The sequence below is a fragment of the Gasterosteus aculeatus genome, chromosome 4, assembly GCF_964276395.1.
Source record: "Gasterosteus aculeatus chromosome 4, fGasAcu3.hap1.1, whole genome shotgun sequence".
Taxonomy (NCBI): Eukaryota; Metazoa; Chordata; class Actinopteri; order Perciformes; family Gasterosteidae; genus Gasterosteus; species Gasterosteus aculeatus.
In genome coordinates, this window is record NC_135691.1 from 27,775,991 (window position 1) to 27,800,763 (window position 24,773).

Genomic DNA, 24,773 nt, shown 5'->3' on the forward strand with positions numbered 1-24,773 from the left:
CCCCAGAAACGTTTTACTGCACACTTCACTTTGAAAAAAGAAAAATGCCAGACTGAACTGATAAAGTGCAAAAAGAAAGCTTTGAAATGAGCGGACGCATTCCACCACAGAGATTACCAGTGTTGCCTACTTGGCCATTTGGCTTGTCTTCAAAATGTATTAGTTTAAGCATAAGAACGAGTTCTGGCAGGAGAAAGAATAATGATGCCATAATTTTTCCAGATTTTACCAAAGTAATAACAAGCTGACAAAGTGTCATTATTTATTTATATATATATATATATATATGTGATGGGGCAATGATCTTTATCTGTGAAGAAAAGGCCAAGACTGTGACAAGCTGTGTTGAGCTTTGTTTTGAGGAGTACATTGACATCTCTTCGGTGTGTTTTGCAATCATTCGGGTGAAGACATGTCAAACACAACGGTGTCAGATGGTTATCGGGGGCTTAACTTTGGTGATCCGGGCGTGATACTAACTATGTAGTGCAACTGTAATATAGAATTACAGAGTTTGCCTGACACCACTTTTGACATGTTTGACTTGGTGATCAGATCGTACAAGAGTAAAGCCACATCTGCCCACCGACCTTAAGATGAAACATCTGGCCACACAACACATAATGCCCCAGTTTTTACCGCTGTGCACTTTCTGCTCCTGGATGAACAGTAACTGAAAGAAATACACTGTCTTTACCTGGACTGCTACAGGTAAACACAGACAGGAACTGCTTCGATATAATGGCCAACTTATACCTCATGCTACAGCGGGAGGAATTGGTCTTTTGTAAAATGGCGGCGTGCCTTTTCCACAAATTACTTTTGAAAAAGAAGGCTTACACATTGGTTTGGTGCTTGTGCATCTGCCTGTGTTACGCATGCGCTCAGTCTCTAAAGCCCAGTCAGGGTGTATTTTGGTTCCCTCTGAATGGAAACTGACTGGAAGGAGACCCTTCCCCGGAGGCAGCTCTGCGAGCCACTGACAGCCGAGACATATTAAAGGACACAGTGTGTTTGTACAAGTGTTTCACAAAGAACCAGTCCCAGACATATTTCTGAATGAGACCAAGTAACGGATGAGTACAGCAAACACCATTTTTTTTTCTCCCACTCTGATGGGTTCGGTCAGATTCCAGGGCCCTCCGACGCCTGTCTCACTTCTCAGGAATTCGTCTGCAGGCACTACTGTTCCACACCTGTGGCCTTGTATTATTTCAAACTGCTTCTGTTGCCTCTATGTTTTGTGTACAAACATTCATGCAAACCTCAATTCATCGGCAATTCAAACCTCTAGTTTGGTTGCTACGACATTTTTAATGAAACCAAATGAAGCTCCAACAACCGGACCACCCACTCCAAGGTTTATTTAAAATTCCAGCACCTGAATGATTATAAAAGAGGTTGAAATGTAAACTGTATTTTTGCAGGTTTCTCTCTTCATATCTTGGGGGTTTGGAAGAGAGGAGACAGAAAGTTATGAGCAATAGGCTCGACCACACTGAGGATCTATACTAATTGATAACATGTGTGCAAGGAGGTAACTTGACACTGAGCTGGTGTAGGGAAGCAAACACGAGCCACCTGCTGCGGTTTTGGGGAGAGTTGACTTTATCTCCCACCGCAGCGGAGGCCTTTCGGATTCAGACGACATGCCAGAGTCCAGAGTCCATGAATCAATCAACGTGTTCAAAATGAAGCTCAATATCGAAAAAGGTTTGGGCAGAGTGGCACGGTTACTTTTGCTACTCCAGAAATGGTCCACGTCTTGGGGGAAAGAAACCTTCGGAAAAGGTCATGAATCACTGATTCTGGAATAAAGAGAAAACACCATGTAGTGTTCTGTCAATGGACGTTTTTTTTTAAAATTATATCATTGTGGGCTGTTTGGCTAGATAAGATGAATACCCCATTTTGGAAGATAATATTCAAGGATGAAGGCAGCCAATTTGGCACGATCTCTCTCATCCTGCAGTAAGGATGTTCCAGCTATAGACGCACAACTGTGCTTGTCACTCGCAGGTCACAGCACAGGCAGTGGCTTGGACACTCCACAGATAAGATAAAACATAGCTCGGCCACTTCCTCTTTTCCCACATTTATCAAAGCGAGCTCCAGCATGTGAACTGTGCGTGCAGACCATTATGTCTGCCCTGTTATCTGTAATAAATTGTGATATCAATAAGACTGTAAAATGGGACATATTGAAACTAACATGGGGTCCATTAGCCAAAAATAACTGCAGGTTTTTTCCATGTTGCTAATAGTTTGCAAAAAAAAATTTAAAAACGTGCACACCGACAGAGAAGGGAAGGGATTTACCATCTGTTTTAATATTTTTTTGGAGTAAAACGACCTAGTGAGTGGAAAAGATTCTATACTTTTTCATATAGAGCATAAAATTTATTCAGACAAAAAAATAGCCACCCAGTGTAATGTTCAATGCGTGAATGTCTAAATCATAATAAGATCAGGAATAATTTGTTCTGACATCTGAATTCTATTGAAACTGCAATCAAAGTCGGACTAAGGACCATCCACGCACCAGAGGGAAAAGTACCATATAACCTTTCAAGAACTTCATCACCGTGAAGACTGCTTGAAGTGGAAAATGAAGAAAAAATAAAGCAGACTGTCTTGATGATCAGAGCATGTCATCGCGAGTGCTGAGCAGCATGAGCCAGAGTACTGCAGCAAAGATAGAGCACAGGCCAAAAACGATGCTATTGTCTTGGCAAGGTGTACGAGAAACCTGTGGAAAGTTTCATGGTTGTCTGAACAAAATGTACAGTATTGCTGGTCTGGATTACAAGTCAGATACTGCGGAATCGTGGACGTGGTTTCCAAACCATTATCATCAGCGTACAGACAAACAATGTGAGTAAATAATAAGTGGAGGCGTAAATCATCCTAGATGCACACAATGACAGCGGCTAAAAGCACTCCTGTGATAGCTCCAGAGGAAAATAAACATGGCCAAAAGGAGATAAGCATTTGTAACCCTCAGAAATAATTACGCAGCAATGATAATTGTCTGAGTGACAGCTTAAAGACAGAGCCTATTTTTCTGTGCGTACTTCCTCATGGCAACATTATTCACATGCCGTGCTCGTACACATTGTCTTTCTTTCTGCAAACAGCACCACTCTCTTAACTCGCCCAGCAAGCCTCTGCAAGCCAATCGGCCCAATCTATGAAATTGTAGTCAACCTGTTAATTCAAGTTGCAAAATAATACCTGATTTAATGTGCATACACAGAAAATGCCCATAAAACCCACACACACTCCAACGCCGGATCTCAATGTGAAAATCACACTTTACTGCGTAGTCTCCCCATTTATAGCGAACAGTAATTATCAAGCTGTCAAGCTGTTTTATGTCATACTGGCCACTGTAAAACTACAAGTGTGCCGAGCGAGCGCCATGGCAGGCATGAGTGGACCACGTTTTACCTAGAATATCTTTTTAATGAATGGTGTAGTGTGAATGGGTAGTTGGACGCTCAGAGGGAAGGTGAAAGGTGAAGGAGAGGGCACAAAAAGAAGCCTGCGTGCGTTTGTGCACACATGTTTGTGGACCAACCAGTCTGCACACGCATTATTTAAGACACACAACAGTTCATGCACTCGCAAACAGACATTTCAGCCATGTGAGCGGCATTGCTCGAAGGAGGGAATTGACAATGTACCAATCAAATACCTGCAGCACTAATGACACTTTTATCAGTCTTTAATACACTAGGGCCAATTTGAATTCTGGTGCACATGGTAAACAGTATACATGCTGCATGCTGACATTGCCATTATGGGCATGCTCACCTGGACTACAGTATTTTTAATATTAGGGTGCATACATTTCGCACCCACAGCATAAAATGAGTGCACTACATAGTTACTTGGGTGTGATTTGGGATCCAACCTCTGTCTTGTTTTACGATGTGACCACTTTTTAGAGCCACGAATGTTCAGTTGGAATTCTTCAAAAACATTTGAATCACTCCCCCACGGCCATTGTGCACCATTCTGAAGCTCTTGGGCACACAGAAGGTTACTCATGTCCACACACACAAACCACATGAAGAGAGATGAGTCTTCAGACACTTTTCGACCAGACCAGACCAGACCACCCAACTACTCAAACAAAGAATCCCATGCAACTGGTCTATGTGTGTGTGTGTGTGTGTGTGTGTGTGTGTGTGTGTGTGTGTGTGTGTGTGTGTGTGTGTGTGTGTGTGTGTGTGTGTTTGCGTGTCCACCCCTCAGGCTCCAGACAGGCTCCTCTCCGTGCTCAAGGCAGACGACGTCAGATGATCTGAGGTTGAGATAAGAAAACGTAAAGGAATTGGGGTTATGACCCTTTTTAAAAGGTATTTTTGAGCTGAATGAGCAAGAATGAGAGACAAAGCCAGGGAGGAGGACATTAGCTGGTGTCATCAGATACCATGGCTAATGGTGATGTAATAGTGGTGTGGATAAACTTGAACATACAGCAGACCGCAGGCCTGACTGACACACCCGCCGGCCTGGAAATCTATGTGTGTGGCCCGAGTGCCCCCCCCTCCCCCCCCCCCCCCCCCACCACCCAATCTCTCCACTCTCTCTCTCTCTCTCTTTCTCTCTTCAAACCATTTTCTTCTGAGCCTCTCTAGCTTGTAGTTTTTCTTTAAAGAGCGAGAAACAGCCACCGCGAGAAAAAATCTCACACAACCCACAATGACTTTGCCCCACACACGCTATTCTGCCCGTTTCCCTCCCTCCTTCTTTTCCTTCCCACTTCCTCCAGCTTCTGGTCTGCACCCAAAGTTTAAAAGGCTTTGCTGTAACGTGGCCTATCAGAAATGGAAAAATGGAAAATGGAAATCCAGCATAACTATTTTTTTTTTTTGCTGCAGCATACTCTCCTTTCCTCTCCTAGTCCTCCCTTCCTACCTCTTCTCGCATTGCTGTTTGTCCTCCATATGCTTTGATGGCTCCTCCTCTGAGCGGGGGAAATGATTCAGGCTGATGGCATGCATGACAGGCCTGCAGCCGGACACGGCACCTGCAACTCCAAAAAAAAAAGCGGGCGGGTGCATGTTTGGGAACCTTTTCTGTGCACATGTCTGTGTGTGAACTGGGCATTCATCTCAGCCTGTGCCAAGTGTTTTTGTAATACATCAAACTCCTACTCTTTTTTAAATATTTTTTCTGTTTCCAGACTTTCTGGCTTATTTGTCTTTATGTCATTCCCACCCTTTTTTTGGAATGCAGGTTGTGTAAGGCAAATCAAACCAATGTGACATGGTGTAAAGAAGAATATCAATGACCCTAAAGATTCCAAATGTATTCTATGGGAACCTGTTAGTACCATATTTGTGTTGTAGAGGCAAAAATACCCTAGGCTCATAAGCATGATTAATGAATGCTTTAATATTCCACCCTGGAAGTTACCGCCCCGACCCAAAGCTTTTTAACAAAGTCAACCTGCCAAAATAGCCTTTCTGATGGAGGTTTGTGGGAGAGAAGGTATGAAAGAAACTTTTTATTTTGATTGATGGCAAGTCCTACTTAGTTGCAGCACCTCCCTGCCTCCATAAATTACAATATAAATGACGTAATTAGCAGAGTCAATCCCCAGAGAGTTTCTAAACGCAAGTGTTCCAACCGTGAAATGAGGTTAATAAATCTCCAGAGAGACTGTATAATTGAACTGTTTGTTGGTTTTAATGGGTCGTGATGTTTGTATGATTTTATTTCTCCTGAGATTAATAGGCATTATTGCATTTGCACGTTGCAGAGCTGAGTCCCGCTGCAGGTTTTCTCTTGCAGGTACCAGCGTGGTATCACTGTTCAGCGGCTTTTAAAGTGGATTCCATTCAGGTAATAAGGTCCTATGAAAGGCACTTTGCAGGAAAGATTAGAGTTTCAACAAGCTATTGTTGTTTCTAAGGGTTAGTGAAGGGGGCTCTCTCTCACTGACTGAAACAAATGACATTTTCAGTGGTGAAAGATATTCCTCAGGGAGGTTTGCTTTGAAAAAAACACTAGTGCAGGATGTAAGGCTTTGGAGGTCAACCCCTGCTGGCTAGAATGAATGAAAACCATAATTACCTCCGCACTAACGAGCCGGTTGTCTTGAGCCGTGGCCGAGTGTTTAGCAGGAAACGGTGTGTGACAATTCGGGTTTGCCGTTCACGCATCTGCACACCAACACTCAGCCTGAGTGCGAGAGCAAACGTTTTGGCAGCCGTCGGTGCTCTTCGCTCAACACATCCATCCATCTTCCCGAGACGCCTCCTGTCCCACCACACCGCAGCGCTCCCACCTTGGGAGCCCGATAGGAAGCTGCGGTACGGCTCTCACATTTGTTACTCGCTGACGGCTTGTGTTTCAGGACAGTGGTTCCCCAACTTTCTTTGTCTGATGTGCCCCATCGGCCCTGAGAGATGAGCTCAGCATGTTGTGTTGTGGTCATTTGAATTGATTTCACGCTGAGCGTGAAATCTATTAACCGTTATCCAAATAACTTACTATTTAAATTATTCAACTATTACTTTTGCTTGTTATTAATAACCGATAACGGTTATTATTGCATTTAGTCATTACTCTTTTGTTTAAAACAGTTTCTTCACATTTCATTGAGGGACAGTTTGACCACATCTCGTTCCTTATACCTGTAGTGCTGTTTGTCTTCACTACTGTACTTGAGATAATGCAGACTTTGCTCTGATGCTCCACAGTGTTTCAGCAACAATTGCAGAAGGGCCTGTGGGTGGTCATCATCGCATGTACAATTATAAGTGTGTATCTTTTTGACATGTTTTGGACTCGCTGTGCATCTGTGTATATGCATCAACATCTGTGTCGGCAGGTGTGTGAACTTGCCACTAGCAAGGTGACAGGTTTGGTTGCAGTGCGATGCGTCGGGGCCCCTCGGCCTCGCTCGGCAGTCACAAACTGAGCCCACTGGCCCTCAGACAATGTGCTATATGCAGTGCTCTGCACCTGTGTTGTGTTTTCATGCTGACAAAGTTGTACTTTCCTCTTTGTGGGCTAAAGATCTGCTTTGTTTCCATGACTCAGACTGAAATAGTAAAGCTGCCCCCTATTATGAAGCGAGGCCCTTTGTAGTGAAAGTGCGGTGTGGAGATTCACTGTGTAAAACCAGCACGCTAATACCGAGTCAACACTATTTCCTTGTCTTTTATTTTGAGCTCAGAATTTTCCAGTGTGTAAAAATAAATATGTTGTGCACAGTCATTAGTGACAGTATGGTCATATCATCAATTAATCTGACCATTTACAATCCACAAACTGGAGGAGAGGTGGGGGAATAGATTTACACACTTTACAATGAAGACATTAAAACTCTATGTATGTAAAGCAATGATTACATTTGTTTCAATGGGGGATGACAACGTTAAGACGGTACTTTACTGCTTCACAGTTCAAAACAACAAACTATTTATTAATTTACTTCCAATGTTGTCACTGTTTTGATTTTTTTTTTTAAAAGCATTAAAGACCTTTCAGTGACTGTTCTGGTCAGTCGCTGAAAGCGGCAACATCATCGAACCACAGGAAATAAACTACTGCCCCCTTGTGGACTTATAGAGTACCGTGGTGTGACCTTTCAGGTGAAGTCACAGTTAAAGCTTGACTGACGACTATACTTTCTCTTCTTACTCTGTCTTTATTTATGTTAAATACAGCAGGATCTTCACCAAGAGGAGAGGCGTGAATGAGCAAATTATCATTTCTTTCGTTTGATTTCTGCAGTCCGGGAAATCTTTCCTTGTTTCGGTGCTTCTTCTTTTTAGTGTGTGTGTGTGTGTGTGTGTGTGTGTGTGTGTGTGTGTGTGTGTGTGTGTGTGTGTGTGTGTGTGTGTGTGTGTGTGTGTGTGTGTGTGTTTCACGATGGCATTATTTCTTGGAAAGAAATTTCATTTTGTTTCCTAGAGCAAAAGGAAAAAAAACAGAGAGCAATTTGAGGGTGAGACTGAGCCTACAGCAGATGCTTTCGACAGTTTGTTCCACTATGACAGCTCAGAAACCAACTCACCCAAGCCTTTGAGAAACCGGTTAACCCTCCGGTGTTCATTCTCGTGGATGGAGTCCAAATATTCCTGAACCCTCACCTCAAACAGTCCTGATGACAGAGAAAGACTCGTGAATGACTGGATCAGCTCCCAGCCGGCGGGCCCTGATGTTTTCGCCGCCGCGTGTTACCTCTCAGCGCCTGCCGGTGAAGCTCTCTCTCCTGGATGAACCAGCCGAACATCTGGGTCTCCATGAAGACCTCCAGGAAGCGGCGCACGGTCTTCGACAGGATTGCTTTACGAAAACCCTCGCGCAGGAAGGAGCAGGAGACTGGGGAGGAGGAAGAGGACGAGTAGCCGTCTTCCCGTTCCCCTGTGATGAAGAGTGGATAGTGGCCTACCAGCTCCACGAAGAAACGCACAAAGGCCTCGGACACAACGGTGCTGAGGTGGCCCGGATCTGAGGAGAAGAAGATAAACAGTGTAACGCCAGTGGCTCGCTCGCTGAATTGAATTGCTCTCGTGGCAAGTTCCTGGTTTCAGTCCTCGTCGTGTCTCACCACCGGGTGTGTCTCCTCCTCTCTCGTAAGCCAGCTCTCTCCTCCTCTCCAGAACCGTCTCCAGGGCGGATTGGAGCTTGGAGGGCAGGATGGAGTCCTCATCATCCAACTAAACGAAAATTTGCGAGTGTTAAACATCAAATAATTTGCTCTACATCCATGACCATGCGAAGCATACTGATATATATATATACGATGCAACGCGTGACCTACTTGTCTGAGAAATCGACTGTTCCCAAGATCCACGACCAGAACCTGTGCACAGAAATCCCTTATTACCGTTGCTGCGTTAACGTATTGACGTGAAACACCCGTTTCTCTGCGTGACTCGGGTTAAGAAAGAGAAAGCCTCTCTCACCTCCTCCAGGGGAAGCTCAGTGAGCTGCGGCAGGGAGCTGGACAGCAGGCCAACGAGGAACGGCGTGGGAGTGCAGACAATGTCGAGCATGGCCGAGGGCAGCACGGGGATGTAGGTGTGCTGCCACACGAAGGGGTAGAGCAGCGCCACGACAGCGTGGCAGCACTGGGAGAGAGTACTGCGAGGACATACTCAAGGGTTAGGATATTATACATCAAGTAACTAATGCTCATTGTCATCACGCAAGAGGGATCTGGTTTAAGATACAGTTGGGATCCCTGTTAATATTCCCTGAGGTGATTTCCCAGAGAAGAAAGCAAAGTTGCATACGTCTTTTCATTTACGTCACTCAACTTCACATTCCTTAACCGTGACCGCTCTCTCTCTCTCTTTCTCTCTCTCTGTGACTCCCACTGGCTTTGGCCTGCAGGACAAACAATCTGGCCCCAGCACAAGAACAACTCAACAGACTGACCCTCAAAATATCTCTCTGGCATGTGCCCTGAATAAAGCTGGGGCTGCCTTAAAAACTCTAGAATGAGGGTCCGGCCCACCCATGTTTCTCCTCACTTCACAATGAAATCTAACATTTAGCAACTCCATAATTACACAACGGATGTTCAGCGCCGCCTGACATTATAAGAGCAGTAACATGGGCTCAACAGCTCCAGCGGAGGGACCAACCTGAGCTTGTCAGCGGTGAAGATGACCCTCCGCTCCAGCAGCAGCGACCCCAACACGCGGAGGAGCAGGCGCAGACTCAGACAGGAGAACAGACACTCAAAGTCCACGTGCTCCAGGCGTGAGTCAGAGGGCCGACAGAGCTCCATCACCTAGGAATAACGCGGATAAATACAATACAGCAAAGTCACACCATTTAAAGACACACTTTACCATCAAGTGAAACGTGTTTTTGTACTGTTATTGTTAGAACAGGACAGATTTTTCCCCGAGAGAAAGGGGATGAGGGTAGGCAAACTTGAAATCCTGCCTATCGTTTTCCAGAAACATTTTAACAGGCTTCTTTTCAATGTTTCAGTGTCAGTCACCTCCGTGCCTGAGCCAGGGAGGAACGTTTTGATGGTGATGGTTCTGCCCGGAGCTGGAAACTGAGCCTCCATGATGGCTCTCATGAAAGGCTGCACGAGGGCCGGAGACAAAGCCCTCCGCCTCTCCACCTCGTCCAGCACCTATAACGCACGTGCACGCAAACACATTTTGTTTCTATATGTCAACAATATTATGATAGGGAACCAGTGGGGGGGGGGTTTACCTTGGAGAACAGGTTGAAACAGCCCAGGTGACTGACGATACAGTAGACTTCTGGTAGACGTTTTCCTTTCCCGCTGGGCTGAAATGAGAGGGAGGCCGTATAATAGTTGTTGTTTTTCAAGAGGATTAACAACTAAAAATGTTGCTGAAATCCAAAAGATAATGTAATCTTCACTAAATCGTTTTTTTCCTTCCATTCTTTAACATGACGGAGGCCACATAAAAGTTTTTAAAATGTCAACGTACTTACTTTACTATGGTATGAACATCACTGAAACACACACATACTGTAAAAATAAACAGACAAAAACGTACGCAATCGCACACACATGCACACTCACACACTTCCTCCTGGAATCCCAGATGGACTATTTTCCCACAGCCACACTGACTATTTTGGCATGGTTATTTACTCAGCCGTCATTGTGGTATTTAGCCACTTCCTGTTCAGTAGCGGCGCAGATATTTATTCAATTTGTTTCTATTTACCAGCAATCGCCGGCAGTATCCGAACCTCCTGCTGCCATCTTCTCCAGTCAAAACAAAGGAGAACATCTCACTACGAGGGGTGACCCACAACAGACACACATAAACATGTCATTAGCTTTTTTTTGTTTTTATTTATTTGAGAAACATGACAAAGTGGACTCCAGTCCAGTCCGGCAGCCATGTAATAACATAATACACAGTAAAAGTGCTACAATATTGAACTGCTGATGGATTTTCATAAACAGCATTATTGTGGCAACGTTCACACTCCCACCTTGGGTAGTTCTCCTCCGGCTTCCAGTCTTTTGCATCGGGGAAACAGAACTGAGGAATGATCCTCAGCTGATCCTCCGTCTCTCTCATGAACTTGAAGCTCCTCTCCAGCTGTAACGGAACAAAAGGTGTGCGTTTGTTTTTGCTGCATTTGTGCATTTTCTTTACCTTCATTTCCATAATTACTCTGAGCATATTTGTCCATCATCAACGGCAAAAAAGCTTGCATGTTATTATCAATAGATCCGAGTTTACATTTTTCAATGAGGGAAGATTAAAAGCATCTGCTTGTGGAAAAAAAACCTCCTTTCAGTTTTTTTGTATTTAAAGAACATTGTCTGGTTGAATTTAGATCAGTTAGCGTATTTTGACGTATTCTAAATGACATTTGTATTTTGAGGCAGTAGGTCACAAAAGTCTATTTGGATCACACTGCCAAGTAAAAGATGTTTGAACAATTGTCCAAACCAATGCATCAATGCATTTTTTTGTTCACAATACAAGTCATGCTGATTACACAATGAGTTACTTAGTAAAATCTGTGGTTTGCCCCCTGGAAAAAACAATATAGCGAGTAAACATTCTGACCTTCGGGGGAAACTGCTGCGTGACCTCCGGCAAATAGTGCGCGCCAGCCTTGGACTTCTGCAGTGACACGACTAGGAAATACTCAAAGAGCCGACGCTGGTGCAGCTCCAGCTCCAGGGAGCTGTTTCTGGTGTTGGTTCCGTTGTAGTGGGCCTGGTTAGGTTGGCTCAGTATGGACTTGACCGACGCGAGACGCTGACGATGAGCTGGAGGAAGAAGAAGAAGAAGAAGGTGAGATGCATGAACTAAGAGGTTAAATGGTTCGGGGAAGAAAGAAATGATCTGCGTAAACTACCTTTTGCTCTTTCTTCAACTTCACTCTCAGAGTCACTGTTCTCATCCGTAACTGCGAACACAAATCATCCCTCTTAAGACTCCACGTTTACATTAAAGGCCTTAGAAAGAGTTTCATTTCAGCATCGCTACCTCTCCCTGAGCTTGTCTCGGCGTAATGATAGATCCTACGGAGACGTTTCTTCCCGATCCGAGCCTCGAAGATGCTGTTGATTCTCAGTACAACCTGTTGGGAAAAAAGCTCTGGATCACTGTGATTAACAGCTTCAGTACATCTTCAACAATGATGAGAACAAGAATCATAATAAAATGGGACCTGCTAGCCACCCGATTCAGATCAAAGACGAATCTCTACAAATAATCAGGCAAGGATTAGAGCTGCAGAAGAAAAAGTCTACTCTAGTCCAGGGAACCCGGATAAAAAGCTCTCGATCACACACCGTTGGTATCCTGCGGCAGGTGCGGCTGTAAGGATCTCCGTGCCCCAAGGAAGCGTGTTCAGGCAGAGTGGGAGTGGACGGAGGGCTGAGCTGGGGTGGAGATGAAACGCCCCCGCTGCTGGTGCTGTGAGGAGACTGGTTTGTCCTCCGCAGGTCCAGCAGCTTGAAGCTTCTGCCTGAATTCTGCCTGAAGAAGCCGGGCCTCAAGCTCTACAGGCAGAAAGAAATGCAGTTTATTGGTCATTTGGAAAAGAAGCGTCGAAGACACTGCAAAGTATTATGCTTGGCTTGTATTGCAAGAACCTTGGTGGTGTCGGCGCCGGGAGAGGAGGGCAAGGACTGCTGGGAGCATTGACTCTCCAACTCTATGTCCTCATATGGGTTCTCTTTGGACAAGTCTGGAGGGAAACCAAAGACGTGTTTAAAGGCCTTTCTCAAGGTTCAAACGAAATGATTGTTCTGATATTTCAGACAGAAGCAGCCTGAGGAGACATCCAATATCTATGTCATTTTATACAATTTTCTGCAGAATGTTGTTCATAATGGAAAAACATGAAAAAACAATCAAGGGTTTCTAGAAGATGCGTGGGACATATTCACAAGACATAGCCCCTGTTTTACAGTCTGAATAATAGCTAAAATATTGTATAGGTGGAGAATTTAGCTCGAGAGACAGTTAGCTTAGCTTAGCACGTCTAAACATCTGGCTCTGACACCCAGGAATTCTCCAGGGAAGCACTGCGCCCAGCAAAACAAAGAAACCGAAGCACAGCTGCCTGTTTCACGTCTTCATGCAAAGCTACTCTCCTCGTCAAACTCTTTGGCTGACCTGGGATGTCTTCATAGTGATGTTCCTGGGACAGGGAGCGAGAGGGGAGCGGGCTAGTTGACCCTGTGAGCTCTTCGAACTCAAAGGATTCCCTGCCACGGAGAGCACAAAAGTGTAAATGAGAGATGAAGATATGTTGACAAAGTTTTCATTTATCCCTTCAGTTAATATCGGCTCTGGCTAGTATATGACCCTCAAATTCCATTTCTGTTCCTGTGTACCTGCTGTCTCTGACCCTCTCTCCCCTGGGTCTCCCGTAGACGCCGGATGGAGGTTTGGAGGAAGTCTTCGTGGAGATGGAGGGCAGAGGGGGCAGGTTCCTCTGCTCTCTCCCCTTCCTCTGACTCTTCCCGATGCCGGCGGTGGCTGGATGCTCAAAGGTACGTCGGGGTTTGGGCACCGGGTTGATGGGGGGCGCCCCTGGCTCTGTGTACACATTCTCCTGCTGCTGCTTCCCCCTCGCTGCACCCGTCTGACTCGCCTGTTTGTCCTTGCTCGGTGGACTGAAGTAGTTTCCGAGCTCAGGAGGGGTTTTCCCGTGGTTCTCCCCCATGGCCTCCAGGTTTTTGAAAAGGGTGAACACGGATCTCTTCTCCTTGCTGGTTTGTTCTGCCGTTCTCCTTTCGTTGCTTTTCCACAACGTCCCCACTGGCTGCTGTGCCGCTGCCGGAGGCGAACAAGGCCTTGAACCAACGAGCTTTCCTCCGTTCTCTTTCTCGCGATCTTGCCTTTCTTTGTGCACAACGACATCACCCTCCTCCCCATTGTGATTTTCACTGGGCTTGCTGCTCTTGAGCGTCCCTCTTTGCTGTTTCCCAGTATCGACGGGTGAACAGGGTCTTGAATCCCCAAGATTACCCACGTTCTCTTTACCGGGGTTTCCCTTTTCCGTATGAGCTACTCTCCGGCAACTCTCTGCACTCGGTTCATCGCAGGTTTTGCTGTTTTTTGTGATGGATTCTGTCTTTTTTATGCTGGCACACTGGCCCAAAGAACCTGAGGTAATGGGTGAGTGTGTGGGTTCCTTCCCCTCCCACAGAGAGATCTTATCCTTGATGTTGCCTCCATTGGATTTGGGCAGTTTGTTGCTCACCAGGAGGGTGTTTTCAGTGCTGTGAGGGTCAAAGCTCGGCCTCCTGTGAGCCATCATGGAGGATTCTCCCCACTGGTTGCACAGGTTCTCTAATTGGGTGAAGGGGATTTTGGGTGAGCGCTCCCTTCTTTTCTCGGCGTTCTTGTTTTCCCCCAAAGAGATGATAGGTAAATCACTTCTCTGCCGAGCAAAACACTTATTTACCCTAAATAAACAACAACAAAAAAAGATACATTAGCATGAATCCAAATCACACAAACTAACAGTTTCATTATTGGCTCTCTGTTAAATCCATTCATAATAATGAGTATCACCACATGCCATTTACTGCACAGTGGCCAGCTCCTACCAACCTACAGCTTTTCCTGTAAGGTCAACTTTGTCATCCGTGAAGCGTCTTTATATGTGTTATTTTTAAGATCCTTGAAGGGAGGGGCGTTGGAAATTAGCCGTCAATGCTGTGATGCACTGCAGTGGATAATTATCTGAGCATATTGGGGTTAGGGTTAAGACTTTTTTCTAAAATATGTAATAATCTGCTAATAAAGGCCTAAGTTCTTGACTGCTGTCAGAGTTTCCCAGACTTCGCATACAGTGACCGAGACCGCCAGTTGGAGGATGCTTTGTCTTTTTCTGGCGACAGTGGGAAAATTCTGCCTGAGAGTGCATGCCCGAGGACAAGGCTATGACCGAGCATCTTCTTCTCATCAGCCTCGCTAAATAAACACATACTTGGACCAGGGCCCATTTCATCAAACTGTTACGTTTTAATAAATAAACAAGAGGAAATGGGAAAGACCTTTTCTGACATTCCTTAATGGATGTAATGAATAAAAGGCAACTTGAACTAGCTTTACTTTTTCCTCACGAGTGCAGAAAACGCCGATCTCCCACGGGGACAATGTTCTCTGATGAGACCTATTCTCATACAAACCTGTTGACGGTGGAGTAGATGCAGTCCGGCGTGATTGTCATTCTCTTAATGTCCGCCATGACCACTGTAGACCTGAGACAGAGATAGAGAGGAGAGCAGCTTAAGCTAAGCGCCCCATTTTAAAAAATAACATTTTTAATCGGCATCCTGTCAAGTTTGGCCCAAACTGACAGCTGCCCTCTCGCTTTTTTTTAATCGAAGACTAAATAAATCTGCACACAACTTTCTTTTTCACTCTACGTCAACATGAGTTTAAGCTCCTTTGTAAGATTTTAGACAGTGTGGCGGTCGTTCCCAGCTGGTAATGTATAGTATTCCAAGGCCAGCTGGGCGGACTCAAGGAAAAACATGACAGGCCTGTGCAACTCTCTCAAGCAGTTCATCACAAGCACCAACATCTCAATAGTCATTAGGGAACTCATGCATGATCGAATTACCCTTCTCGGCCTCTTCCTTCCTTTAGTGCTCATTATTCTCCTCAAAGGAGAACAACCTTTGCACTGCTCTGCCGTCCACTTCTTGACTCTCACATCTCTCAGGCCAATGCCTCAAAGTTCAGTGGCTTCCCAGATGGTACTTGGTAATTTCCCAGCAATGATCTATTGGTTGAGTTGATATCTGGCCCAAAAGACAAATGCCAGTTTGTGCATGCGGCCCCGAAATACGTTGGCTTTAGCAGATTAGCTGGGAAACAGATTCAGCTGCATAGTTACTGTGTGATAAAGACAGCGAGCTATCCACAGCTGCATTATTAATCAAGCGACTCCACCACAGATGACCTCTCAGAAGAGGGTTTTTTGTCTCCTACTCTCACATTTTTCTCGGTTATTTAAGAGATTAAGTATAAAACATTTCATTCAATTCAATTTAGACCAAAACCCCATTAATCTCATAACAATGAGGGGAAACATGAGCCAGCCAAGCCTGTGGAAAGCCCACTAATTTTGTATACTAAACACAAAAGCAATGCGGCGTCTTACCTCCTTCTGTCGTAAGGTTTCCATATATTGACTAATGGAAGGGGAGCATAATGCAGCCGATGCTGCTGTAACAGTATCCATTGGTATAACCCCCAAAACACCAACAGCCTGCTTGGAGTTTTCTAATTGAGTGAGAATGGAGACTGTACGCTTCTCTCTGTGTCCCTCTGTCTCTCTGTCTCTCTCCCTCCCCCGCTCTCTCCCTCTCTCTCTCTCTCTCTCTCTCTCTCTCTGCGCTGATATTACAAACAAGGAATGTAGAATGACTGATGAAACTACTTTAACTTCCTAATATTTCTGCAGGGAAATGACTGACACACAGGACTTGTATTGTAGCCTATTAAATTTCTTCCCTCCAAAGTTGGTTGGAATTCACATCACAACTGCTTCTGAGCCACATTTGCTCATGCAGCTGCAGCCCACCCTTATTGCCCCCGGGTGTCTATTCCTTTAAGAATATATTTATGAGTTATTGGATTTGCAGTGCAAGTGGAAAAAGAAGATACACGGGACGTCCAATTTTACATTGCAAGAGAAGTATAGTACCAGGGAAGTGTTTTAACTTAAACTAACTAACTTAAACTAAATAAAGTTAAGTACAAAGAGGTATACAAAGTATGCACTTAATATTTCACATACAGTTTATTGAAAGCCTCGTCTTTCATAACTGTAGGTGTGAGCCTCACATAACTTCCCTACACAGAGTATCACTTCAATAGATAGACATTTGGATACTTGAATGATTGACTAGTGCTGTAGATATTATTTGATACCCTGTAATCCTTGTAAATGGACCTTAAAATGTCCACACACAGTTTCTACATACATTTAGTGGTTCAAACTAACACAAAACCAATGTTAAAGGCTTACCAGAGTGACTTCAGTGCTGGATCCCTGTGGATGTGTCAGGCAGTGAACCGCGGAGATTTCGGTGGAGCAGTTTTAAACTATTTATACATCCGCCTGCGGGCGGTGATAGGCCGACTCTGTCCAACAAGTGGCACAGAGACAGGTGACAGCTCAACAGCTGTCCCGCCGGCTCCTCGTACCTGTCGTTCCACTCCCGTCCTGCTGGCGGCAGCAAAGCGGCGCTGCGCTCCATGACGCGCATCCACAATGTGGCGGTAACGCTGCGATTACTACAACATAACGCCGCGGGAAGAAGAAGAAGAAGAAGAAGAAGAGGAGGAGGAGGAGGAGGAGGAGGAGGAGGAAGAAGAAGTCGCGACTAAACGCGAAGTAAACACAGGGAGGACCCGCCAGCTGACGTTTCACAAGGTGAGAAAACGTTTTGTTTTACATTTGTGGTTGAAGGGTTTGAAGGTGTAAGCTGCCCCTGAAGAGCGGATACACGGACACTGATCCGTGGGAGTGGGAGAGGATGTTTGCGACCCACGAGAACAACAAAGGATGACTAAGCCTCCACGAAAAATCCAAAAAACACGTTTTCCTTCGGGGCTTTCTGCCAGAAAGGCTTCGTTTAAAGACAAATCGATCATGTTTTCCCCCACATAAACCCAACTAAGTAGGTTTGTTGTCTAACAAACACATTTTCTGACAAGGAAAAGTACAGCGATCCCTGCCGTAAATGTTCGTGAAGCTGCGTTCCAGCTGCTTCTGGACTCTTTATTCCTGCCAGCTGTCATCTCAGGTGCTTTTCTTATTTCACCATTTCAGATTCTCGCCGGACCTGCTGAGATAAAGCAGCGGTGTTTTAACCGATAAGACCTGCTCGATCATGCCTTCAAAAGTGAGAGGATCTGATGAATCTATTTTTAGATAGTTCGACAAACCAGAGCTGCACAATTAATTGATTTTTTTTTAAACCCCCCCTCCCCTGCTATTAAATTAATAAATCTTTTATGTTGGAGATGAGAACATTTGAGCGCGTCATCTTGGAAAACACAGTTTGAACTACTAATCAAGTTCATTGAGAAAATTCAATCAGTTCAGTTCAAGTTGGGCACTGAGGACAGCATTTTCAGATCTTTTCTTAGGGTGCATGTTTCTGATGTGATTACCTTTACATTATAACGTTCGTACCTTTCCCTGAATAAACTTCCCCACCTTTACTCAAGAAACATGAACAATGCTGGATCTGTCCCGCTGAAGTGGATTCACTTGCTCAAAGGACACATTTACTACACATGAGTGCTCTACTCTCTCTCTCTCTCTCTCTCTCTCTCTCTCTCTCTCTCTCTCTCTCTCTCTCCAGTGCTTAAATAGCAGCCCGGATTTCATGGGTGGGGTAACGATCATGTGAAGAACACATTTGTCTCTTTAGGAAAATGTTTCATCAACAAAATGAAAGTGAGGCACTGGTAATTAATTGTCGAGGGGGGGCAGCACTGGTATTGGATCAGCTAAGTTGAATCCTGCGTAAACAACATGAGGTGGTTCTGGCTGAGCGGGTGTAATGGTTTCAGGGGCAGTCAGCACACACTCGGCTCATTGATACCTGGGGGGGGTGGGGCACTGCACAACCCAGGAGTCACACCAGATGCGTCTTTTTACGGCCTTCTACCCTGAAGGGGACAGGGCCTCTCCAAAAGCGGGTGTTGCTCCTGGTAGTACGGGATTCATGAAACACTGAGCTTTAAACCCGGGATGTGTGGTGGTTGTAACCAGGGGCAACGGCGCCCTAACAGTGGTTTCTATTCATGTTGTCACTTCATGTAGGTCCTTTTTTAAAATTAGATTTGGTACATAAACAATGTGTGGTTTTGTGCCGTCACTTATTCATAAAAAGGATTAATACGTTGAGGCTTTAGTATTATATCAATAATACCCATTAGTGCTGTTTAACCTTTTTAAAACCCTTCTTTTCTTTGTTGTTCCCCTAGCGATGTGCTTGTCCCATCTGACATAGTGGGACACTTTAGCTGGACCCCTTCCTTGTCCTCTTGGTGTGCCCCCACCCGAAGACTTCCCTTCCCATCCTCCACCTCCACCTCCCCCCTCTCCGGCCGCCCCTGTGATGCCTCCCTCGTGCTGTGGCTACCTGTCACAGTACACTCATCATCATCTGGTTGTCTTCCTGCTCACCTTCTTTAGGTAATCTAGGTCATCCTGGAGGTCTTCCTCAAACCTGTAGATGTTACTTCCTAGACGACCCTTTGATACCAGACGTAACTGGAGAGCCGTTCCTGTGACTTTCTGTAAAGCTCACGTTGCGTTCTTTGCTTTTGTTGTCATCAGCTTGTTGCTTTTGTTTCATATTTGTCAGAAGGAGTAGTAACAAATATAGAATTAGAATTCCAACCAATGTTTGGGGCAGTTTTGTTGATGTGCAGAAACACACTGAGTGAACGTGAGCTGAACATTTAGGTGCGAGGTATTTGAGGCAAAGTTACACGACCGCAGGTCAGACCAGGTTTGGATAACGTGGCCAATGAGGATTCGATGAGATGCGAAGAATACACTTCTTTATCAGCTAGTAAGTAGTTTATCTGTACGTACAGCCGATGTGGTATCGCACCATGTCCGGAAACGTGAAAGCTCAGGAGCAGCGCAAAGTGGCGTCTGCAGCAGGAAGTACTCCACGGTGCATACGGCTGCTCAGATTAAATCGAGGCCTCAAACCACTTCCTGTTTTATAGACGTAGCATTGCATTTTATTTTTTTTCTAAATTCTTTCTGCAGAATTGAACTGCTCTTCTGGAATGTGGAATAAGTAGATCATTTCTTTAAAAAGCCTTTTTTTTTCTGGTGCTCCCCTCCAGCGTTTGTATGACCGTTGGCGTGCACTTTGTATGTGGATGGTTTAAATACATCTCTGTGGCCTCTGCTCGGTGAATACAACTGTATGCGCCCCCTCCCCCTCCCCAGCTACGTGTTGCTGCACGCCTCCAGGAAGACGTTCAGCAATGTTAAAGTGAGCATCTCGGCCCAGTGGACGCCATCTGTCCAGAATGGCAGCGCGTTCTCCCCCGGCGAGGTACAGAGCGCCGCAACCTGTAGCATTTGAACCCCCCCCACTGCGGATCAAGCCCCTCATCCCCCCATCTCTGACTTTTGTTTTTGTTTTTTGTCTCTTGAACGTGAGCAGACTTGGGAGGACCATCGCATGTTTTCGGATGAAAGGAACGCCACTCTGTTCTTGGGAGCCCTGGACTCCATCTTCCTCTTCTCGTATGCAGTGGTGAGCAGGTTCGGGGGGGCCCACTGTGTCAGTCGTTTGTCACGTGCGTCACCTCACGCCTGGTCCTTTCCACACAGGGTCTGTATTTGAGCGGTGTGGTCGGGGACCGATTTAACCTGCGCTACGTGCTCTGCTTCGGCCTGTGTGGCTCTGCCGCGGTGGTGAGTACACGTAGACCTGGTGTGAGACTGTTTATAGAAAGGGTCAAGTGGTGCATTCCTATTGATGGACACTTTCTCAACGGAAAATATTAAATCCGTTATCCTTAAATGCCATTACACTGTATTTGTATAATATTCTGTATGATATACTGTATTCGTATAATAATAATAATAGGGAATACAAATGTCGCTGTGTGCGTTTGCAGGAGTTCATGTTCGGCACCCTCACCGAATGGCTCCACATCTACAACGTCTATGTGTACTGCATCCTGTGGGTGGTGAACGGCCTGCTGCAGTCGGCGGTCTGGCCCTCCGTCGTGGCCGTCATGGGCAACTGGTTCGGCAAGCAGGGGTGCGCAAGACTTCTGTTTTTTTTTTTTTTTTTTTAACAAAACCTGCATTTATCTAACGGCAACGTCCACCCGGGCCTAGAAATAGTTAGTCGAGTTTGGTGTGTGTGTGTGTGTTAGGCGGAGCTTTGTGATACTGACGCCCTCCACACTAACAGTGACGTCCATTCACTGGTGCTGCTGCCCGAACACAGGCGCTATTTAGACTACATTTTTCCTGCAGCGGCACATGAAGGGAAAAAAAACTCCCGTCACCAAGCCGGCTGGAGTTGTGTTGCTTAGAATGTTTATAGATTATTGAAGTAAATGTGTTTGTTTTTTTCGCGGCGCCGTCTTCCAGCCGTGGCTTTGTGTTCGGCTTGTGGAGTGCTTGTGCCTCCGTGGGAAACATCCTGGGAGCCTTCCTGGCTTCTAGCGTGCTCAAGTACGGCTATGAGGTAAGAAACGCACACACACACACACAGACGCGTGTGTTCATACATTTGCTATTACATTCTCAGCAACTAAACGCTTGTTGCTGTGTGCAGTACGCCTTCCTTGTGACATCAGTCATCCAGTTTGCCGGTGGCGTGGTGGTGTTCTTTGGCCTGCTTACCTCTCCAAAAGAAATCGGTAGGGACTATGTTTGGGGAAAAGAAAGTGTGGTTTCATTACGTATCTGGTTCTTAAACTGGAACTGGAACTTCCTGAACTGATTGAATCTCTGTGTCAGGTCTGAGCTCCGACTCAGAGACCGGACTGAGTGCCTTGGAGACGGACTCCGACAGCCACAGGCCTTTGATGAGTGACGAGGAGGCAGAGGAGGACGACGACAAGGAGGAAGAGGTGGAGGCGCAGGACGAACCTCTACCAGCGACTCCCCGAGCCATCACCTTCTGCCAGGCCTTCTGTCTGCCCGGGGTGCTGCCTGTGAGTGCGCCGCTCCCGACAAGTCGAGGCACATTCATTCAAACAAATGAAACGACACATGCTGACTCTGTGTCCATTGCTGCTGCAGTACTCCCTGGCTTATGCATGTCTGAAGCTGGTCAACTACTCCTTCTTCTTCTGGCTTCCTTTCTACCTGAGCAACAACTTTGGCTGGAAGGAAGCTGAGGCCGACCGGCTGTCGGTGTGGTACGACGTTGGAGGAATCCTCGGTGAGTGTCGGACTCGTCTATGCATTCTCTTCCGTCATCTCCTCATAACCGCAATTCAATTTGAGTTTTTTGAAAATGATCAGCGTTTTCTAGCCATGTTTTCATGACCAATTGTACAGGTCAAGATCCTCTTTTCTCAATGCGCCGCTCTCCTTTATGTGTCAGGAGGGACCGTTCAGGGGTTGATCTCTGACCTCATGGGAAAGCGAGCGCCGGTGTTGGCCATCAGCCTGGCGCTGGCGATGGGAGCCCTAGTGGGATACAGCAGTGAGTGCAGACTTTAAAATGAGTCTATTCATCAATCATCTGAAAAGCTTACAATATAAGGAGGGTGAAAGTCATCTGTCCTCTCTCTCTCTCATATCTCTTCTCAGACTCGCCTAATGACCAGGTGATAAACGCAGCGCTGTTAGCTGCCACGGGCTTCTTCATCGGCGGTCCATCTAATATGATCAGCTCGGCCATATCTGCTGACCTCGGGAGACAGGAGGCCCTGAGGGGCAGTCAGCAGGCGCTGGCTACCGTCACCGGCATAGTGGATGGAACCGGGAGCATAGGAGCTGCTTTTGGACAGGTGAAAAAAAATACACACACTTCACATGGGGAAATAAAGCACCTGAAAGAAGGTTTGCGATGGATCTCCCCAGTTCAAATTGATCCGTGTAGTGCACGTGCTGTTACCACGGCCACCCTCTCTTTGTTCATCTTGGTTTGTTAAGATCCATTTAAAACCGAGACAATATAACTAAATTTTACACACACGTTTGTATTTTTTAGACCAACTTATTTTTACTACTCATTCGGTTGCAGAAGAAGTCCTCAACTTACTTTGAGCGGTGGCATCACTGCGTTATGACATTTAAAGTGCGCCGCCGTAGGTTTCTCTGACCAATTGAACCTGCAGTCCCACCCACGGATCACCACTTGACTTCTGCATTGATATCGCTGTCGTCCTCTAGTACCTGGTGTCCCTAATTGAAGGCAAACTGGGCTGGATATGTGTCTTCTACTTCTTCATCGTCATGGTAAGAAATGTAACCCCTTTGCCTCCCTCCTCTGATGTCTGGACTCAGGCGACTAAACGCTGACCAGAAACTAGATATTGCAATTATTTCCCACTTTCGAGTTGAATCTTTTATCCTGATTATCACTACCAAATATTCACTTATATTCAATAACCCTTTAAATGCCAGTTTGCTTTGCTATCTTCTTTGTGCACGTTATTGTTTCACATCAGCGTGACTTGGCTCTGTGTGTGTTTCTGCACCGCAGACAGGGGGCAGCATTCTGTTCATCTCTCCGTTGCTGTTCAAAGAGGTGCGAGCCATGTGGAGAGACAGACAAGCGCTGCGACGCCAGCTGTGAGGGCGTCCAACATCTGCAAACGGCTGCTTTTTAGGTGTGTTTCCGGGAGTTGAAGTGATTTTAGTGGCACGCTGCTTCTCACTGCCACAGGAGACCCGGAGTTATGGAGACACCACTTTGATTCCCACAACCGCCGATGTAAGCAGAGCGTCTCTGAGCACTGAAGTCTTATCCACTTACAAAAAGCCTCAACATGTAAGCGCACACTTCTTCTAGCGGGACGTAGAGGTTGTGTTGAAGTGCCTGTTTTGAAAATGGGCTTTTAAAGGGAGCTGTCCAGTCTGTGAATTCAAGCCTCGTGGGGCCATCGCGGAATGTACTACTGTATATATTTTATGATTTTAAATGGATGTAAAAACCTTTTTTGAAAATGTAAACTGGGCCAAGTTGAAATGAAGTTTTGCCTTTTTTTTAAATCACGGGTTCTTAACTTAAAGGTCAGACACTCTGGATCGCCTAAAGAATGTGAATAATAATTGTGTTGTAGATATGTATAATAATTGGGCTGCTTGTGGTGGAGGTAATGAAAATTGCACTGTGGTGTGGTAATAAGGAAGAGTCTTGATGATTTTAGTGAGCCACTCACATCCTAGCTGGGTTTTTGGGCAACTTTCTTTTCACAGCCATTTCATTTGTTTACAGTTTTGCACAATCAGGGTTGGAAAATATACAGGGATTGGTTCTCTTGATTGTGTCAAAGATGGATATATATATACATATACTTATACTTGTTCCTTTTTCAAGTTTTAGTGTCTTAAGTCACAAGCTATAGCTGTGAAAACCGTCACACAAACACACGAGGAAACCCGACAAGAAAAGTCCACCATTGTCTTATTTCACACATTGGGTTCAGCATCACTTCCCTATTGCACATTAAAGTGTACAATTTATACTGACATTTCTGAACACACGTTTTGCCGGTTTGTAGCAGAAGCTGCTTGTTGTTGGGGGGGATTTTCACTGTAAATCTGTTTCTGAACAGATTTGTTACATTTGTGAGGCAAATGAAGGTACAAAAAAATACTTTAATATCAATACTTGTCATTGGTGTATACAAAATAATACGGTAACAGAGTTATGAGCAGGTTTTTGTTATGGCTGCTTGTCTACTCAACGAGAACACTTTGTCTTGGTTAAACTCAGTGAACGGCACTACGAGTAGTGATTATACACACACTAGATTAGCTCAACTGTTTAAAGTGCTTTTGACATCTGTAACATCTGGGCATTTTGGTATCCTCTTCCTCTCTGTTTAGGAGCACCTCTGATGTCTCTACACTTGCCAAATGTAAAACAATACCAATTGAAAAAATATATATTGAATTTGTAACACTATTTGTGGTGCATCTTTTATTTTTATTGATGCTTACTTTACGTTTAAACTGATGTAAATGCATATTTATTTTAAATAAATGCAAATTACATTTTGACCACTGCGTTATTTACAGAATATTTGAAATAAGATAGCAATGGTGTGGGTTATATTTAACTG

At 45.3% G+C, this 24,773-nt stretch overlaps 2 protein-coding genes across 7 annotated transcripts; one reads left to right on the forward strand and one right to left on the reverse strand.

Annotated features, from left to right (window-relative positions):
* Window positions 1-7,166: 7,166 nt before the first annotated feature.
* LOC120817082 (DENN domain-containing protein 2A-like) lies at window positions 7,167-17,084 on the reverse strand. Of its 2 annotated transcripts, none has more exons than XM_078101751.1 (20): window positions 16,996-17,084; window positions 15,146-15,217; window positions 13,340-14,416; window positions 13,119-13,210; window positions 12,593-12,687; window positions 12,290-12,499; window positions 11,982-12,075; window positions 11,851-11,901; window positions 11,556-11,761; window positions 10,969-11,078; window positions 10,695-10,764; window positions 10,207-10,284; window positions 9,983-10,123; window positions 9,618-9,766; window positions 8,934-9,111; window positions 8,789-8,830; window positions 8,576-8,684; window positions 8,206-8,475; window positions 8,039-8,125; window positions 7,167-7,931 (listed from the first exon to the last, which is right to left on the reverse strand). In XM_078101751.1, the coding sequence occupies exons 2-20, from the start codon at window positions 15,202-15,204 to the stop codon at window positions 7,900-7,902; spliced, it is 3,150 nt and encodes a 1,049-aa protein (XP_077957877.1). In that variant the 5' UTR covers window positions 15,205-15,217; window positions 16,996-17,084; the 3' UTR covers window positions 7,167-7,899. The 2 variants fall into 2 exon arrangements, with proteins under 2 accessions (XP_077957877.1, XP_040028810.2); XM_040172876.2 differs by lacking the exon at window positions 16,996-17,084 and adding an exon at window positions 16,126-16,510.
* Window positions 17,085-17,276: 192 nt separating this feature from the next.
* slc37a3 (solute carrier family 37 member 3) lies at window positions 17,277-24,711 on the forward strand. 5 transcript variants are annotated; one of them, XM_078101754.1, is made up of 16 exons: window positions 17,315-17,403; window positions 17,803-17,875; window positions 18,341-18,446; window positions 18,969-19,179; window positions 19,954-20,062; window positions 20,174-20,266; window positions 20,344-20,427; window positions 20,634-20,779; window positions 21,118-21,214; window positions 21,305-21,389; window positions 21,490-21,686; window positions 21,775-21,916; window positions 22,082-22,183; window positions 22,291-22,490; window positions 22,876-22,941; window positions 23,189-24,711. In XM_078101754.1, the coding sequence occupies exons 4-16, from the start codon at window positions 19,103-19,105 to the stop codon at window positions 23,279-23,281; spliced, it is 1,491 nt and encodes a 496-aa protein (XP_077957880.1). In that variant the 5' UTR covers window positions 17,315-17,403; window positions 17,803-17,875; window positions 18,341-18,446; window positions 18,969-19,102; the 3' UTR covers window positions 23,282-24,711. The 5 variants fall into 5 exon arrangements, with proteins under 5 accessions (XP_040028811.2, XP_077957882.1, XP_077957881.1 ...); XM_078101755.1 differs by lacking the exon at window positions 18,341-18,446 and having other exon boundaries at window positions 17,299-17,403; XM_078101753.1 differs by lacking the exon at window positions 17,803-17,875 and having other exon boundaries at window positions 17,305-17,403.
* The last annotated feature ends 62 nt before the right edge of the window (window positions 24,712-24,773 follow it).

Coding starts and splice junctions, on each gene's coding strand:
- LOC120817082 (XM_078101751.1), bottom strand. CDS start 15,204: ATGGCGGACATTAAGAGAATGACAATCACGCCGGACTGCATCTACTCC. Junction 12,688..13,118: donor TCACTATGAAGACATCCCAG/GTCAGCCAAAGA, acceptor GTTTCCCTCCAG/ACTTGTCCAAAGAGAACCCA. Junction 8,831..8,933: donor CTGAGCTTCCCCTGGAGGAG/GTGAGAGAGGCT, acceptor TTCTGTGCACAG/GTTCTGGTCGTGGATCTTGG.
- slc37a3 (XM_040172877.2), top strand. CDS start 19,103: ATGCCTCCCTCGTGCTGTGGCTACCTGTCACAGTACACTCATCATCAT. Junction 21,687..21,774: donor GTCTGCCCGGGGTGCTGCCT/GTGAGTGCGCCG, acceptor TTGCTGCTGCAG/TACTCCCTGGCTTATGCATG. Junction 22,942..23,188: donor TCTACTTCTTCATCGTCATG/GTAAGAAATGTA, acceptor TCTGCACCGCAG/ACAGGGGGCAGCATTCTGTT.